Consider the following 18,517-nt stretch of genomic DNA (forward strand, 5'->3'; position numbering starts at 1 on the left):
ATAATTATTAAATTTGATGTGAAAGAGAATGTTGTCTCCATTGTTTGACAGCAGAATTTGTACTGTACTGGGAAAATATCCTCTTTTTTTTTTTACACAGGATTGTCATACTACAGGTGTCTGTTTCATGTTTTCTTTAAAGTCACCATGAAATCAAAATAGACATTTTTTTTTTTTTTTTTTTTTTTACAATGTTTATTATAAATGATTTATCCATGCACATCATTATAAGAAGAAAAAACAAAACAAAAACTAAACAACAACAAAAAAAAAAACCACATGTGTGCCCTAACATTAACTTCCCCTTCCCCTATGATGTGTGCACCAGTTTTAAAGCTGGACAATAATCCATCCCCTCCAGCAATTAGCAAACAACAATCCTATCAATTTCCGATGGACAAAATCTTGTCTTGTCACATTTTTTTTCTTTCTTTTTTTTTCTAGATCAAGAATATGTTTCATTTCATAAAAGGGAAATAAAGATGCTGACTTTAAATGGTGTAAATAGAAAAACAGCAATTACCCAAAAAATAAAAATCACAGACCCTTACTCTTCTGATGCAATTGAGTTTATTCATAATGTATGTCTGGGTCAAACTGGGGACATCATGTACAAATTAAATTATGTATTAAATTATGCTTTTTCTCTTCTGTCTATGGATATCACTTTATAGCTGCAGGATACTTAAGTGTTTAGTTTAACTGTTATTTTATTTTTTTTTATTTTTTTAAATAGCTATTTTATTTCTTAATATGACTTAGATGGTACTTTCCCCATCATATGTTGTTTTGTGTTTTTTTCAGGCTTAAACAAGATTATATGACATTTAGGTGCAAATATGCATAACAGTAAACCAAAACTTGATGCTAAAATGGCAAATATCTCAACAGCTACAGTAAACTTTCCAGGTGAACTGACATAAGCTGGGATAAATGTGATCCATACAGCACAGAATATTAGAATGCTAAATGTGATGAATTTAGCTTCATTGAAATTATCAGGCAGCGTGCGAGCCAGAAAAGCCAAAATGAAGCACAAGAAAGCCAGTAGGCCAATATAACCAAGAACAGTAGAGAAACCTATAATCGAACCAAGACTGCACTCGAGAATGATCTTTTCCTTATAATATTTCATATTTTTATAGGGAAATGGGGGAGATATTGTTAGCCAAAGCACACAGATAATAACCTGTACAAGTGTAAAGGCAAGAACACTGAGTCGTTGTTGTGAAGGCCCAAACCATTTCATGACATTACTTCCTGGAAGTGTAGCCTTGAAGGCCATTAACACCACTATTGTTTTCCCCAGAACACAGGAGATACAGAGGACAAAAGTAATCCCAAACGCTGTGTGACGCAACATACAGGACCACTCAGTGGGCTGACCAATGAAAGTAAGTGAACAGAGGAAACACAGAGTCAATGAGAAGAGCAGCAGGAAGCTCAGCTCTGAGTTGTTGGCTTTTACTATAGGGGTGTCCTTCTTGCTGTAAAACAGGATGGCCACCAGCACAGTTAATCCTACTCCAAACAGTGAGAAAAAGACTAACACAATACCCATAACTTCTGTAAATGACAGAAACTCTACATCCTTTAACACACATTTATTTTTCTCAGCATTAGACCAGTATTCACCTGGACACTGCTTGCAGTTATTTGAATCTGGAAAGGAAATTGTGATCACTAGTTAGAAACAAAAGGTAAATGGTTTTATTTATGACCTCCTTTGATAAGAAACTGCACCCTGATCAGTAGAATAAGAATACAAAAAGAGCAACTAACCAATTTTCTTTGAAACTGTGAGATGGGCTGAAGATTACCTGTCTTATTACTGATTTCTCCGTCTGCACATGGAATACAGTCATAACAGCAGACAGGTCTTCCTTTCTGTGCAGCCTTCCTAGTGCCTGGAGGACAGCTCTCACTGCACACAGACCTTGGCTTCTACAGTACATGGAAAATACATACATATAGTTTTTTTATACTGACTCTGAAGAATCAAAATACATAAGTCAGTATTATTCAGAAAAGAGTACTGCATATTTCAAGCATAAGATTTACAACTGAGCTATTGTAAACTGATTGTGAATATGTCTTGGGAATATAACAATATTTTTAAAGTTACAGAAAATTAGCAACATTACTCAACATCAAGACTCTTGCTCTCTTACTCAGACTCTTAAACCAACTGATTCACTTTTTTCACTAAATTGCTCTGAAATTCTGTTTTGTTTTTTTGTTTTTTAAGAATATATGAATTATATATAATACGTAAGAATTAATGAAAGGGTTAATTCACCCAAAAATTGAAATTCTGTCATCATTTACTCATCCTTATGGTTTTCCAAACATGTATGACTTCCGTTCATCTGCGGAACACAAATGAAGATATTTTTAATGAAATCTGAGAGATTTCTGTCCCTCATTGACAGGTATGCAACTACCGCTTTATTTGATGAAAAGACTGAATTTAGGCTTTTATTCACATATAAACATTCATCAATGCACACATCAGTTATGGTAAGTGGACGCTCAAGCATGCTTGCTTGACATGCGAGAACCAATGAGGTTCATTCTCGTGTGTTACGTTGCACATTTGAGCTTACCGCAAGAACCAATGAGGTTTGTTCTCGTGCATCAAGCCAGTATGGTTAAGCTTCTGTTTATGTTCACTGATGACTGTTTATATGTATATTCATGAACATTTTGAAACGTCAAAGTGGTAGTTGAGTAGACTGTCAATAGAGGGACAGAAATCTCTCTGATTTCATTAAAAATATCTTAATTTGTGTTCAGAAGATGAATGAAAGTCTTATGGGTTTGGAAAGACATAGTAAATGAGTAAATGATGACAGAATTTTCATTTTTGGGTGAACTAACCCTTAGAGAATTTGTTTTCCAGTTCAAAGAGTTCACTTTCAGGAATGTATCACATATGCACTCATACAGTATGCAAAGGTAAATGTTTTTTGCTGCACCAGTTTAAATAATCCCTGTAGGATAAACAGGTATTTGTCATTTACCTCCAGCTGTCCTCCAGCCCAGATTATGTTTTCAGTGTTAAGAACAATGCGTTGGTCAGGAGGTAGCGAGGCATCATAGTATCCCACTGGTTTAAATTGGACTGATCCATCAGACTTCTGCTGCCAGTTCACAATTTCATACTGGGCTACTACGCTACCAGTGTTGTCAAACCACACATGATCTCCAAATTTTACGGTGAAATTTACACTTTTCAGAGCCTCAACCACCTAGGCAAAGACAAATTTGTATTACCTTTACATTGTCTGACGTATAGGGTTATTCTCTTGCTCTTCCTGTCTATTCCCCCAGAACTGTTTTTTTCTTTTTTCTTTCCCCCTTGTATATACCTCCTGTGGTTGTATTCTCAGGCCTTTTTCACAACCTTTTTGTTCTCTACATTTGAGTATATGGTGTAGTGAATGAGCCACAGCATAAACTGCTTTGTAGACATTGCTTGCATATCTTTGTTCAGGCACATCTTCATTATAGGTTTTCAGCTCGAGTAGATCCTGATATATGCTGCAATTTAATGCAGATTGAGAAGAATTCCCCTCAATCTGTGAGCATGGAAAAGCTGTGTCCCAGAATGCATTTATAACATAATCTGAAAACCCTTCGACATTGATTTTTCTGACTGCAAACCCCAATGACCCTCCCAGAAAATTAAAACTTTTTGTAATGATCAAACTCTTTGCAGTTATCCATGCTTCCACACCAATCATTTGGAGGCCTGTAATGTTCTGAATACTTAGCTGCTCAAGTAGATTGCTCATCTCAAAACTGGTAAGAAATGCAACAATCACTTTTGCAGTGCCTTGTTTTATTATGTCTACCACTTTTTTGAGTTTTTCAGTCTCTGTTCGGTAGAATTTCACAGAGTACTCCACACAAATCCCCTCCTCCTGGGCTATTTTCAGAAATATGGCCATTCCATAGTTTCCATAGTCATTGTCGGTGTTCACAGCTCCCACCCAAGACCAGCCAAAGTGTTTGACTATGTATGCGAGTGCTCTGCTCTGGTGGTAATCACTAGCAATAGTCCTGAAGAAAGAAGGGTAATCTTTCCTACTACTGAGACATTCACATGTGGCTGACTGACTTATCTTAAAAAAAGAAGAAAGAAAGAAAGAAAGAACAGGACACAATAAAATAGTCATCAGTATAGTAATTGTGTCAAACATTTAGTGTTATTGCTACCTACCACTGGAATTTTAAAAGGTCCTGTAGTTCTGGACAGAATTACTGTGGCAGAAGATTCTGATTCTCCTATGATAGCATGAATAATTGATTGTCCATTGCATCTGCCTTCTGCTGCAAACTCATGACCATTCAGCAATGCCATGGTTGAATTCATAGAAAACAGTCTTGAACCACAGTTATCATAAATTTGGTAGCCAACAGAAACATTTGGGAGCAAACTCTCACTTCTGTTAATTTCCTCAATGGCAAAAATCATAATTTGAGCCATCCGGAAATCTCTTATATTTACACTGTGAAAATGTTAAACAAATATGATAAAGAACAACAACAAATAGATAAATATGATGGAAAGTAGAGGATATATGTAAAATACATTGATACATGTTATTGCATAATAGTTTTCTACATAATCTTCTCTAATGTTTCTTAATATTTCCAATGTAACAAACCTGGAACATGATAGAGGCTGAGGTTTTTGTGTAAACTCGAATGAAGATGATGTTAGTTTACTGTGAAGTGCAAAAATTCCTCCAATAGTTACTTCTCCATCCCTGGAAAGCAGTGGGTACATAGTTTCTCCCATTATTCTGCAAAGTGTGTTTTCCACCATTGTTTGAAGGTGGTGGAAAAGCAGGAGTGTGTAAAGAAAGAGAAGCATCCCAAAGACTCCTCTGCACCTACCAATGCAAATGACCTGATACAGTATTTGCATTTTTATAGACATAATTAATATGGATGAATGATTTTGAATGTAGCCGGCAGGCAGGGTCATCGCTACAGGGGAGAAAGGTGGTGATGATTCTTTAGGCCCCCGGCTTTCGGGGGGCCCCCATGATCTCAGCTATCAGAAGAATATGAATGTTTAACTAATGTGGGCTAATGTGAAGTAACTCTTTTGGACCACACTATCTGCCACACTGAAGAACTTCCAGTTATGTGAATTATCACTTCTACCTCTAATCAGCAATCATAGGTAGGGTGACCACCTGGAAAGTTCTGAAAATTGGGAGAAATGTCTGTACTGTAAATTCTACATTTTAAAAAAAAAGTGTTTTAAATTAAAGCTGTTATGTTTGAATTCCTCGTTTTGGCTTTTTCCTTATTCCTTTATTCCTTGGATTATCTTGGTTATTTTTGTAAATAAAGACTGGCTGCATTTAGATCCACTGCTTCTCTCTCCTTGCCTCGACCAAGCCATAACAATGACGGCTTAAATAGATCAAAGGAACCAGTGTGGACCTCATCAAAAGGCGTTAAATATGCCTACACCAGTCAGGACTTCTTCTAGACACATAATGTCTTTCTCAAAGCCGCTAGATCCACAAGATACACTGAAACTGGTAAATTGCATTTAATGTTTGTATAGTCTAATAAAGGAACATAAACTAGTCGCTAATAATATAAAATGTGATTTTTAACTACTAGCCTGTTATTCAGTTCATTATGTTTAGTATTGAATGTGTACCTGAATGTGTCCTGTGGACCAAATTACATTGTATCACTCAAACCTGGGCAAACTGAATGGCAGTCACAGAGCCAGTCATAATTAACAAGATAATTTAAAGCATGTTATCATTCAACATCACAGCAAGTAGGCCTTCCAACTAATGTAAAGGCCAATTCACACTAAGAATGATAACTATAAAGATAACCATAATGATAACTATATTACCTTCCACGTCAACAAACAATATTGTTCTGTAAATTCTAAGTGTGTGCTGCATGTTTGTTGCCTTCTGCTTTAAATGCTCAAGCTCTTTAAGTCAGGACGGATTCTGATGTTTTTATCATTTTTATCATTCATCAGCTGTAAAAAAAAAAAAAAAATAGTTCTGAAAATGATTACAATTATATTGTTTCTCTGTACTATTATCATTATAGCTGTGGTGTGGACTATTCATCAACGCACACATGCTATTCTTTTATATTTAGTATGATTTTTAGAACTATATCTTTATTGTTATAGTTATCATCCTTGGTGTGAACAGGCCTTAAATCCATGTTTAGTCTAATGGTAATAAATGTATCTCTCTGTGTCCCGCATTGTCCCGCAAAATGTCAACAACATAGCAATATATTGTCACGAGTGGGTAGTGTAGTATTCAATGCACGACGAAGGACATATCTTCATAATAATAAAAAAAAAAATCAATGTCATGACCCCTTTAAATATGTAAACGTATTCTAGTAGACTCCACTAACAAAACTACGAACCTGTAAATAAGCATAAAAGGACTCAAAGATGTTTAAAATTTTTCGGGAGCTCAGGAAGTGCTCGTAAGGTACTCCTCTTGTAATTCCTCTCACATGATACAAGCCAAGACCAAACGAACATCAATCCTGCTTTTCGGCCCAACGATGGAAAAGCGGCTATAGATCGACACACAATTTCTCTCGAAAAATTGCTTGTGAACTCAATTGCTTGTGAACGCCTACGCCAGCAAAAATCGCACCATATAGGCCCAGATGTTTAAACTCAACTGGTGTCATCTTGCGTCTCAGGTATATGTTGTATTAAAAATGAAACAAAGGCTATCAATATTAATACTAGTGTGTAACGCTGTTGTAGTGTTCGCCAGAATGGTTGTTTTAGATTAGGGTTAGCAACCCAGCAAATATTTGGACGTTTAATGACCGTTGAGAAGACGTCATTCCGACACGTCCAGTCATGGTTGAAAAATAGTTCCAAAATTAAATTTGAACGGACGTTTTATGTTATCTAATTAATTAATTTATTAATTATTAAACTAGGCCTACATATAGCTAAAAGTCAAAGTAACAATTATACATGCAACCCCAGAGAATAGTAGACATGTACAAACATATCTGAATACATTTTTAGGAAATGTTTTCTATTACATATTTTTACCGATTTATGCCATTCTACCGCGACAATTTTTGGCCTGGGACAAGACGTTGCCGTCGGACCAATGTTTTCAGGGAAACTGCTCAGCAAACTGGTCAGATTAATACATGGTTCAACTAAAATCAATATTTCATGTCCATACTCATGTTGGAGTCCTGATCACCTGGCTAGATGTGCATTATACCATATATATATATATATATATATATATATATATATATATAGTATATTATTATTATTTTTTATTATTATTATATTATTAAGGATACTTTTTAAATGCTCCTCTGGTTTGCTGTAATCTGCTCTGGTTTGTAACTAATTAAACAGTAAGTTGCATCAGGTGTTTGTGCATTACCTTTGTTATTGAGATCAGTTAAACATGTTTTTGACACTAACAGCTGTGCTTTAATTTAAGTGTTTCTTGTGTTTTGTATGTTTGTGGAGACTCCTATCAACCTAGCTTCCAGGCAAGCGCAAGTCACTGGAGCTTTGCATCAGTCTGTTTTGCAGGTTGCAACATGTCACAGCTGAAGTTCTCACACTTTGAGTTTCTTCTTTCTGTCACTTCAGTTTGACCCCACTCACTGACTGATTGCAAACAAAGGATAAAAAGTTAACAAGTACAGGGACAACCAAAATAGTAAAAGTCCACTAAGTTCTTTATTTCAGTCCTTCTCAAAAGCTTTGAAATTGTATAAAAAAAAATAAATAAAAAAAATAAAAAATTGTGTAACATTAAGTGTTGCAAATGGTTGAGTTAACAAGAAACACACATAAGCTGTGGCCCATTTCGAATGCTGCATCCTCCAGATGTCACATTTGTCAGCTGCATACATCAAGGTCTCATTAAAAAAAAAAGTAACCATTATAAAACCCACTGTTATTTATTGTGAAGCGTAAATTATTGTAATTTCTTTATGACTTTGTAATGGTTACTTTACTGAAATGAGGCAGCCTCAATGACGTATGCGGCTGACAAGTGCGACCTCTGCAGTTCACAGCATTCGAAATAAGACACAGCTTCAGTCTTTATTAGACTTCGTCAACATATTCTGCTACCTAAAATAAATTCTTAATTATTATGGTAGGTGATGTGTTATAAACTCCTGTGTTATCACAATGTTTGTTAATTGGGGGGCAATTAGTACACTTTTAAACACTTTTATAGCTTTCTTCACACATATTAACATCAATGCAGGACTTATATAGAATTGTTATTTGTTGAGCTAAAGGCTAGGTAACAGATATGTACTGTTCATTATATTATTTCCCTAAATGGATCAATTCTGCTAACTTTGCATTCATGTGCATTATGCATAAAAGGACCTAACATTTCCATGTTTTGACAACAGTGTTTGTACTATATAGAGCAATCATCATTTTGTACTTTGCATTCCATATTACATTAAGTTATTTTCCTTCTTTGTCTTAAGGTTTAAGAGAAAAATATAAACAAATGAAATAGCAGACTCTTTGCCCACCTTTGCTCCTCTGAAACTGGTTAATCATACTTTTGTTTTCAATTTATAAATTCAACAATAAAAAAAATAATAATAATAATAATAATTTCACTGTCAATTTTTTTCTCTCTTTGTTTCTTTGTATAATTTAGCCAGGTTATAGCCATGTTTCTATAGTTTATTTCTCAATTGGACTTAAATCTTTCCCATCACATGTTTCTTTGTATTTTCTTCAGGCTTAAGGAGGATGATATATAATTTTGGTGCAAATATACAAAGTAATAAACCAAAACTTGAGGCTAAAATGGCAAATATCTCCACAGCCACAATAAATTTTCCAGGAGAACTGATATAAGCTGGAATAAATGTGGTCCATACAGCACAGAATATGAGCATACTGAATGTGATAAATTTGGCTTCATTGAAGTTATCTGGCAAGGTGCGAGCCAGAAAAGCCAATATGAAGCATAAGACAGCCAGTAGACCAATATAACCCAGAACAGCAGAGAAACCTATAGTAGAACCCAGACTGCACTCAAGAATAACCTTGTCCTTATAATATTTCATATTTTTATAGGGAAATGGAGGAGATATTGTTAGCCAAAGCACACAGATAAAAACCTGTATAAGTGTAAAGGCAAGAACGCTGAGTCGTTGTTGTGAAGGCCCAAACCATTTCATGGCATTGCTTCCTGGAAGTTTAGCCTTGAAGGCCATTAACACCACTATTGTTTTCCCAAGAACACAGGAGATACAGAGGACAAAAGTGATCCCAAACGCTGTGTGACGCAACATACAGGACCACTCAGTGGGCCGACCAATGAAAGTAAGTGAACAAAGAAAACACAGAGTCAGTGAAAAGAGCAGCAGGAAACTCAGCTCTGAGTTGTTTGCCTTTACTATGGGGGTGTCCTTCTTGCTGTAAAACAGGATGGACACCATTGCAGTTAATCCTACTCCAAACAGTGAGAAAAAGACTAGCACTATACCCATAAGTTCTGTGAATGACAGAAACTCTATAACCTTTAACACACATTTATTTTTCTCAGCATTAGACCAGTATTCCCCTGGACACTGCTTGCAGTTATTTGAATCTGGAAAGGAATTTGTTTTCAATATAGTTAGACACAAAAGGAAAGTTATTATAATAATAATAATAATAATTATTATTATTATTAACTCATTTGATAGAAAAACTGCACCCTGAAAATTAGAAGAAGAACACAAAAAGAACAACTAACTAATTTTCTTTGAAACTGTGAAATAGGCTGAATATTACCTGTCTCAATACTGATTTCTCCTTCTGCACATGGAATACAGTCATAACAGCAGACAGGTCTTCCTTTCTGTGTAGCCTTCCTAGTGCCTGGAGGACAGCTCTCACTGCACACAGACCTTGGCTTCTGCATAGAAACATTATCCTTACAGACTATTGCAGTTTTGAAACATAAAATGATGGGAGCTATAGCAAGCTGCTGTATTGTGATTATTGAAAACAAACTGATTTGAAATGCCTGTCGCTTGGTTTCATTGCTCTGAATTTCCAATGCCACATTATATCATGAAGTTATTCTCTCTTTTTTTTTTTTTAAAGAATAGTTATACCTTTCCACCAGTACTGCAGTTTGTTTTCTGATTTATTCACAAATTTGACCTGAAGAGATATGTTGCAGGTGGTGTCATGCATTATATAAATGTAAATTAATTTGTATGCAAGATCCTCAGTTGCTGTTCTGAACTTTAAAGTGGTGAGCTTCAGAGCTTGAAGTAGTAGTGAGCACTTCTTTAGCACTTTATTAAATAAATATAATAAATATGCTTTATCTGTTATGTTCATAAAAGCATTGGTAAAAGCATTTACTTGTTTTAGAAATTTTGCACCCTTTAAACAAACCCTGTAGGACAAACAGGGGTATGCTTATTTACCTCCAGCTGTCCTCCAACCCAAATTATGTTATCAGTGTTAAGCACGAATCGTTGGTCAGGGGGCAGTGAGGCATCATAGTATCCCACTGGTGTAAACTTGATTGCTCCATCTGAGTCCTGCTGCCAGTTCACAAGTTCATATTGGGCTATTGTGGCACCAGTGCTGTCAAACCACACACGATCTCCAAACTTTACAGTGAAATTTACGTTTTTCAGAGCCTCAACCACCTAGAAAAAAACTCTTTTAGAATGCTATCAGTGAGGCATTAACACAATTATCAAAAATATATAGCTATAACATAAACCTATTAGGATTGTGCTCTCTCTATATATCCATCTAGTCCTCTCTTAACCTTTATATATAATTTGTATTTATTTATTTACCTGCTGTGGTTGTATTGTTAAGTTTTTCTCGCAGCCTCCATGTTCTTTGCACTTGAGTAGACTGTGTAGTGAATGAGCCACAGCATAAACTGCTTTGTAGACATTGCTTGAATATCTTTGTTCAGGCACATCTTCATTGTAGTTTTTCATCACAAGCAGATCTTGATATTTGCGGCAACTTAATTCAGCTTGAGTAGAATTTCCCTCAGTCTGGGAGCATGGAAAAGCTGTGTCCCAGAATGCATTTAGAACATAATCTGCAAATCCTTCAATATTGATTTGTTTCACTGCAAACCCCAGTGACCCTCCCAGCACACGAAAACTGTTAGGAGTGATCATACTGCTTGCTGTTATCCATGCTTCCACACCAATCACTTGGAGGCCTGTAATGTTTTGAATACTTAACTCATCAAGTAGATTGTTCATCTCAAAACTGGTAAGAAATGCAACAATCACTTTTGTAGTGCCTTTTTTAATTGTGTCGACTACGATTTTGAGTTTTTCAGTTTCTGTTCTCTGAAATTTCACAGAGTACTCCACACAGATCCCCTCCTCCAGGGCTGTATTCAGAAATATTGCCATTCCATAGTTTCCATAGTCATTGTCACTGTTCACAGCTCCCACCCAAGTCCAGCCAAAGTATTTAACCATGTATGCAAGTGCTCTGCTCTGGTGATAATCACTAGCAATAGTCCTGAAGACAGAGGGGTAATATTTTCTATTACTGAGACATTCACACGTGGCCGAGTGACTTATCTGATAAAAAAAAAAAAGGAAACAGTGATACAGTAATGTACATAGAGACAGCATCAAATATTTACTGTTATGGCTCCTTACAATTGGAATGTTAAAAGATCCTGTAGTTCTGGACAGAATCACTGTGGCAGAAGATTGTGGTTCTCCTATGATAGCATGTATAGAAGACTGTCCATTGCATCTCTCTCCTGCTGCAAACTCAGGTCCATTCATCAATGCCATTGTTGCACTCATAGAAGACAGTCTTGAACCACAGGTATCATAAATTCTGTATCCAACAGAAACATTTGGGAGCAACATTTTGTTTCTGTTAATTTCATCTATGGCAAAGATCATCATTTGAACCATCCGAAAATCTTGTAGATTCACACTGTTAAAACATTACACCAGTAGACTAAATTTCAACTGATTTTAGATATTTAGATAAAGATAAACAGATATAAAGTAGAAGGTATTTGTTTTTCTTTTTGTTGTTTGTTGTGATTGTCATATTGTTTAAACCAGAAACACCATAGCATTCCAGATGTCTGCATTAAATATATTAGAAAAAATATAAAATATATATATATATTACAAAAATATAAAAAATAGAGCAGACAATGTAACAAACCTGGAGCATGATAGAAGCTGAGGTTTTTGTGTAAAATCAAATGAAGATAATGTTAATTTACTGTGTATTGCCAAAAGTGCTCCAATAGTTATGTCTCCATCCTTGGAAAGCAGCGGGTACTTAGGGTCTCCCATCATTTGACAAAAAGTTTTTTCTGCTTTAACATTAAGGTAATAGAAAATCAGGAGTTTGTAAAGGAAGAGGAACATCCCAACGTTTGAGATCAACTGAGACTGCCTAATGCAAATGACATGATACAGTATCTTCACTTTTATAGACATAATTAATATGGATAATTACTTGTAGACTTTGCCAGTGACCTCATAGGGCAGGACATGAGTCAGGTCGAGCAGGAGTAGATGGGTAGATCTTATTTGAGAGTCTTTTTCTACACAAAAAGCTTTTGTGCGATTTAGATTACTTAATATCTAATAAAGCCTTTGAAAAGCCTACTCAGTTCAATACATATTTAAATATACTTTTTTGTATTTCTCCTACTGTATGGCACTACCCTAATTGATTTATGTATTCTCTCTGTCTTTATGTATGTGTTCAGTGAATTATAACCAACGCCCTGTAGTATAGACAACCATGTCTAAAACACAAAACTGAGCAGAAAATAAGCACCTTCTAATTTCCTTTAGCTTGTTTGTCAGTGAATATTCACCAAAACAATTTCTTCTCAGGGCGATTGTTTGTTTGTTTATGTTTATAGCACTGACAATTGTCTAAGTATGGATATCTGAGCTGCTTTAGGACTCATTCCAGATAAGGCCCCTGTGATAGATCGGGCACACATGACCTTGAAATCGAGACCAGGAGAAGATCAACCAGCAAGAGCAATTGTAGTGAAATGACCAGAAAGGGGAGATCATCACATTGGATGGAGACAAAATACATATTCAGCCTGACTATACCCAAAAGGTCATGAGACAGCGATCAGCCTTCAACAAGATAAGAGGTCTACTCAGACACTGTGAGCAGGTGCGGATTAACGTACAGGCTTGCCTAGGCTGTAGCCTAGGGGCCCCACGTGTGCAGGGGCCCCGGATTGGCCAGACTATTTTTTTTTTAATCATTTTAAATTTACTTCAGCTCGAACAAAAAAAGACCCTCATTGGCCCATAAGAGACAAAAAAAAAAAAAAAAAAAGAAAAAAGCAGGTGATTGGATAGACTGTTACATTTGGGTCAAATCTGTCCAATCAGCTGCTGATCAAATCATGTCAATCATTTTCATTTACATCACTACTATTGCTAGACGGCATTGCGGCAAAATGTCCAAAAGAAATTACGATAGTGGAGCACAAAAAAACGGAAAATGCAAAGGTTAAAAGAACAACGTAAACAATATATACTGAAAAAAATCCCGAAATTGGCTTGATACTTCAAGGCATTGGATACATCAAGACCGAAGTCACGCAGTTCGTTAGGGAGAGAGCGTTAACGGCAGGAAATCCAAACATTCGTCTATCATTCATCGACCTCAAATATGGCTTATCACTTGAAACATGTAAGAAGTAGCAACTTTACAAGTCCGGTGCAATCACTTAAAATACTCCGTCATTTTGGTCATACAGATAAGAAAACTGTAAAGGGTCTACTTTTATTTCTGTAAACTCACAATAACAGAAAACGTTGTGCTTTTGTAAAATGACAACAACCAGGATGCGCGTTCTGTCGTCTCTGTGAACTTGAGCATGTAACAAACATGAACCGTACTTCCCTCACAAACATGAGAAATATATCTATAGAAAGCTTGAAATGTCTACTTTTAATCGAACCAATTCAAATGGAAAATACATAATCTCAGATTATGTAATCCGTATGAAACCTGCATATAGGCACGTCCACTACTGCAGATATGTGACGAATCAGTATCGTAGTCTTCATCTTTGCAGCTGAAAACAGAAAACATCAATAAATTATTAAAATGTTTAGAAAGTCTCCTTGCTGTTTTTTCATTACACATTCATAATAATTACGTTTGCCGGTGCGCTGTGGTAAGTTTTATGCATGCGCTTGAGCACTGAGTAGACTATGTATTATATATTGGTTTATTATATATGATTTATTATGATTTTCAATTTCCCATTTTACCTATGTGGTGTGGTGGTAATTTTCTTACTGTGGTGGTCCACCAGTTGAAGGAATGTAGAAGAAAAACTGTAGTATTGGCTGTCTCAATGTGTGTGTATACCAGTTAACCTTAATATTTGCGTGTGGACAAGGTATGGCACTAAATACATACATTGGGGGGGGGGCTGACACAAAGAGCAGCCTAGTGGCCCCTGGCCACCTTAATCCGCCCCTGACTGTGAGGGTGTACGCTACGGCCTGTTCTACCCTGCTGAGCTGAGAATCGCCATGAAATAGTGAGTGAGGTGGAGCTTTAAAGATCCAAAGCAGGGTATGGACTATGTGAGGGACACTCTGAAGCCATAATGCAAATGATATAACCTATGGCAAATTGCTAATTAATATATGAGTCAGACCTATACTGTGTATTGGTCAGACCTGCTGTATATTGCTCGGACTTTGAATGATTGCTTCTTATTGGTTATGACACAACATCTGAAGACAATTAAGCCTGTTGAATGTAGCATATTCCAAAGATTTCATTATTTTCATGTAAATTTAATTCAATACTGTTACTATTTTATTAATGACAGTGCAGATTGGAGGTGAAGTCAAATATATATTTCACCTTGTTAGAAAGCACATAGAAAAATGGCACACATGGAAAGATCACAGAATGCATGAAAATAGAACTAAAACTATCAAAATACCCATAAATATGAACAGAAAACACATTCTAAAGATCAATCAGTGTCTATTGTGTGCAATTCATTTCATACATCCTCTAACATTTGATATGAAACTCATGTTTTTAACTTTTACTGTGGAGCTACAACAGAAACCCACAGCAGTTCCCTTTCAAAAACTACACTTAAAGGGTTAGTTCACCCCAAAATTAAAATTCTGTCATTTATTACTCACGCTCATGCCGTTCCAGACCTGTAAGACCTTCGTTAATCTTCAGAACGCAAATTGAGATATTTTTGTTTAAATCGATGGCTCCGTGAGGCCTACATAGGGAGCAATGACATTTCCTCTCTCAAGATCCATAAAGGTAGTAAAAAAATATGTAAATCAGTTCATGTGAGTACAGTGGTTCAATATTAATATAATAAAGTGACGAGAATATTTTTGGTGCACCAAAAAAAAAAAAAAAAAAAAAACAAATTATTTAGTGATAGCCTATTTCAAAACACTGCTTCAGGAAGTTTCGGAGCATAATGAATCAGCGTGTCGAATCCGCAGTTCGGAGCGTCAAAGTCATGTGATTTCAGCAGTTTGCCGGTTTGACACGCAATTCGAATCATGATTCGACACGCTGATTCATTACGCTCCGAATCTTCCGAAATATGACCAAAGAAGGCTATGAAAATAAATCTGCATCGTTAATCCTTTTGATCTTTTATTTAAAAAATATTCAAAAATCCAACCTTTCATTGGAGAATAAGAATTTTAAATGGGGGGGAAAATCTCATTATGAAAGCAATGTTTTTCTCTAATACACATTGCTCACAATTAATCATACCCTTTTATTCAATACTTTTTGTAACCTCCTTTTGCCAAGATAACAGCTCTGAGTCTTCTCCTATAATGCCTGATGAGTTTGGAGAACACCTGACAAAAGAGCAGAGACCATTCCTTCATGCAGATCAGATTCCTTCAGATTCCCAGCTCCATGTTGGTGCTTCTTCTCTTCAGTTCACTCCACTCATTTTCTTTAGGGATCAGGTCAGGGAACTGGGACGACCATGGCAGAAGCTTCATTTTGTGCTCAGTGACAAATTTTTGTGTTGGTTTTGATGTTTGTTTTGGATCATTGTCCTGATGGAAGATCCAACCACGGCCCATTATATGACTTCTAGCAGGGACAGTCAGGTTTTGATTTTTTATCTGCTGGTATTTGATAGAATCCATGATGCCATGTATCTGAACAAGATGTCCAGGACCTCCGGCAGAAAAATAGGCCCACAACTTTAAAGATACAGCAGTATATTTCATTGTACACATGGGGTACTTTTTACCCCTGTGTGCACCAAACCCATCTTGAGTGCTGCTAAAAAGCTCATTTTTTTAGTTTCATCTGACCATAGAACCCATCTCGTTTGAAGTTCCAGTAGTGTCAGTTACTTTTCAAATGTTCTATGGTCAGATGAAACAAAAACAAAAAAAGAGCTTTTTAACAGCAAACACTCAAGATAGGTTTGGTGCACACAGGGGTAAAAAGTACCCCATGTGTACAATGAAATATACTGCTGTATCTTTAAAGTTGGGGGCTTATTTTTCTGCCGGAGGTCCTGGACATCTTGTTCAGATACATGGCATCATGGATTCTATCAAATACCAACAGATTTTTAAAATAAAAGATCAAAAGGATTAATGATGCAGATTTATTTTCATAGCCTTCTTTGGTCATATTTACCAAGGGTATGAATAATTTTGAGCACAACTGTATATGAAACACAAACAAGGTAATGAGCTGCACAGCTGAACAGAATGAACTACTGATGACGGTTACCATAGAGACAGATGAGTGGCGGGAAACTGAACAAAGGAACATGTGACAAATAAAAACAAACTGACAGTCCATGAAAACTGAAAGTCCATACAAACAGAAACTAACAGACTGTGACAATTTCACCCAATGCTTCCTTTCTTTTCTTATTTTGAGGAGAGATTTGTTCCAAACACTAATTGTAGACCCCCTTTGTCAGAAACCAATAATGGCTCGTTTCCACCGAGCGGTACAGTTCAGTTCAGTACAGTACGATTCAGGACGGAAAACCTTGATCCAGCTTGCTTTTCTGATCGACGTCATTCTCGCGTGAAGAAGAAAGTGACCATAAACAACAATGGAGGACATACAGTAGCTTTGTTTGAGCAAAGGCTGCAAGGAAAAACAGCCAAAAAATACGTCCCAAAAAAGTGGTAGAGTATGGTTCGTATTTTGGTACCATTTACAGCTTCTGTAATAATAATTGCATACTGTACTGTACTGAACTGTACTGCTCGGTGGAAACGAGCCAAAAGTTAACAGTAAGTTACATCATGTGTTTGTTCAATGTCTTTGTTATTGAGATCAGTTAAACATGTTTTTGACACTAATAGGGTGTAGTTTCTGCCATGCATCAATTAAAATGTTTTTCATTTGTGTATTTTTATGAAGACTCCGATCAGCCTAGCTTCCGGGCAAGTACAAGTCACTTGAGCCTTTGCCGTCAGCCTGTTTTGCAAGTTGCAACATGTCACTAATCCTCATACTTTGCCTGTCTTCTTTCTGTAACTACAGTTTGCCCCCCAACCCCTGATTGCAAACAAAGGACAAAAAGTAAGTGAACAAATACAAGGACAACCAAAAGAGTAGCAGGCCACTAAGTTCTTTATTCCAGTCATTTACAAGAACCATTAAGTTGTAAAACACTTATGCAACTTAAATTGTTATAAATGGTTCCCAGTTTATGAGAATACAGTGAAAAGTATTCTTTTGTTTACCTCAAATAAAAATAACATACAATTAGTACACTTTTACATGGGTAAAATAGACATAGGCAAATGACAAGCATGACATATATTTTTTCAGTAAATAAGGCCTTTTTTCTATATCTATTTTGCTGCACTGGAAAAGCTCCTCCAATGATAATAGCTGTAAAAATTGTCAGGCTTGTTGTTGACCTAGGCTAGGTGACAGATTTGCTGGCATTTCAATAATGGATTATATTCATGTCTAACCTGTAAATTGGTAAATTCTGTTAAATATACATGAAAGGAAAAAAAATAAAAAATCATTACCCATCTTTTGACCACAAAGTTTGTATTGTATTTAGAGCAGGGGTGTCCAAACCTACTCCCGGAGGGCCACTGTCCTGCAGAGTTTAGCTCCAACCCCAATTAAACACGCCTGAACCAGCAAATCAATACTAGGCATACTAGAAACTTCCAGGTAGGTGTGTTGAGCAAAATTGGAGCTGAACTCTGCAGGACAGTGGCCGTCCAGGAGCAGGTTTGGACACCTCTGATATAGAGCACTCTGCATTTTCTATCACATCTAGTTATTCTCTTTTCCTTTTTGACTTAATGCTGTGAGAATCAATCACCCAAAAACAAAAATCAGACTTCAAAAAACAAGATTCATTTTTTGGCCACTTTAATTTAGAAAAAAAAAAAAGAAAAAGAAATTGCCCTCCTCTGATAAAAATTAGCAGTACTATTTTATTTC

At 36.2% G+C, this 18,517-nt stretch overlaps 2 protein-coding genes across 2 annotated transcripts; both read right to left on the reverse strand.

Moving 5' to 3' along the window:
* Nucleotides 1–188: 188 nt before the first annotated feature.
* LOC127500301 (extracellular calcium-sensing receptor-like) lies at nt 189–4,882 on the reverse strand. Its single transcript, XM_051871393.1, has 6 exons — nt 4,674–4,882; nt 4,226–4,514; nt 3,372–4,127; nt 3,024–3,251; nt 1,821–1,944; nt 189–1,662 (listed from the first exon to the last, which is right to left on the reverse strand). Exons 1-6 carry the CDS (start codon nt 4,880–4,882, stop codon nt 749–751), a joined length of 2,520 nt encoding a protein of 839 aa, XP_051727353.1. The 3' UTR covers nt 189–748.
* Nucleotides 4,883–8,745: 3,863 nt separating this feature from the next.
* On the reverse strand, nt 8,746–12,435 carry LOC127500303 (extracellular calcium-sensing receptor-like). Its single transcript, XM_051871395.1, has 6 exons — nt 12,227–12,435; nt 11,698–11,986; nt 10,861–11,616; nt 10,477–10,704; nt 9,830–9,953; nt 8,746–9,644 (listed from the first exon to the last, which is right to left on the reverse strand). The coding sequence occupies exons 1-6, from the start codon at nt 12,433–12,435 to the stop codon at nt 8,746–8,748; spliced, it is 2,505 nt and encodes an 834-aa protein (XP_051727355.1).
* Nucleotides 12,436–18,517: the final 6,082 nt, after the last annotated feature.

The sequence above is a fragment of the Ctenopharyngodon idella genome, chromosome 18 (genome assembly GCF_019924925.1).
Source record: "Ctenopharyngodon idella isolate HZGC_01 chromosome 18, HZGC01, whole genome shotgun sequence".
Lineage (NCBI taxonomy): Eukaryota > Metazoa > Chordata > Actinopteri > Cypriniformes > Xenocyprididae > Ctenopharyngodon > Ctenopharyngodon idella.

Coding starts and splice junctions, on each gene's coding strand:
- LOC127500301 (XM_051871393.1), bottom strand. CDS start 4,882: ATGCTTCTCTTTCTTTACACACTCCTGCTTTTCCACCACCTTCAAACA. Junction 3,252..3,371: donor TGAGAATACAACCACAGGAG/GTATATACAAGG, acceptor GTCTTTGCCTAG/GTGGTTGAGGCTCTGAAAAG. Junction 1,945..3,023: donor GGGCTGGAGGACAGCTGGAG/GTAAATGACAAA, acceptor CATGTACTGTAG/AAGCCAAGGTCTGTGTGCAG.
- LOC127500303 (XM_051871395.1), bottom strand. CDS start 12,435: ATGTTCCTCTTCCTTTACAAACTCCTGATTTTCTATTACCTTAATGTT. Junction 11,987..12,226: donor CAGCTTCTATCATGCTCCAG/GTTTGTTACATT, acceptor ATGTTTTAACAG/TGTGAATCTACAAGATTTTC. Junction 11,617..11,697: donor GATCTTTTAACATTCCAATT/GTAAGGAGCCAT, acceptor TTTTTTTATCAG/ATAAGTCACTCGGCCACGTG.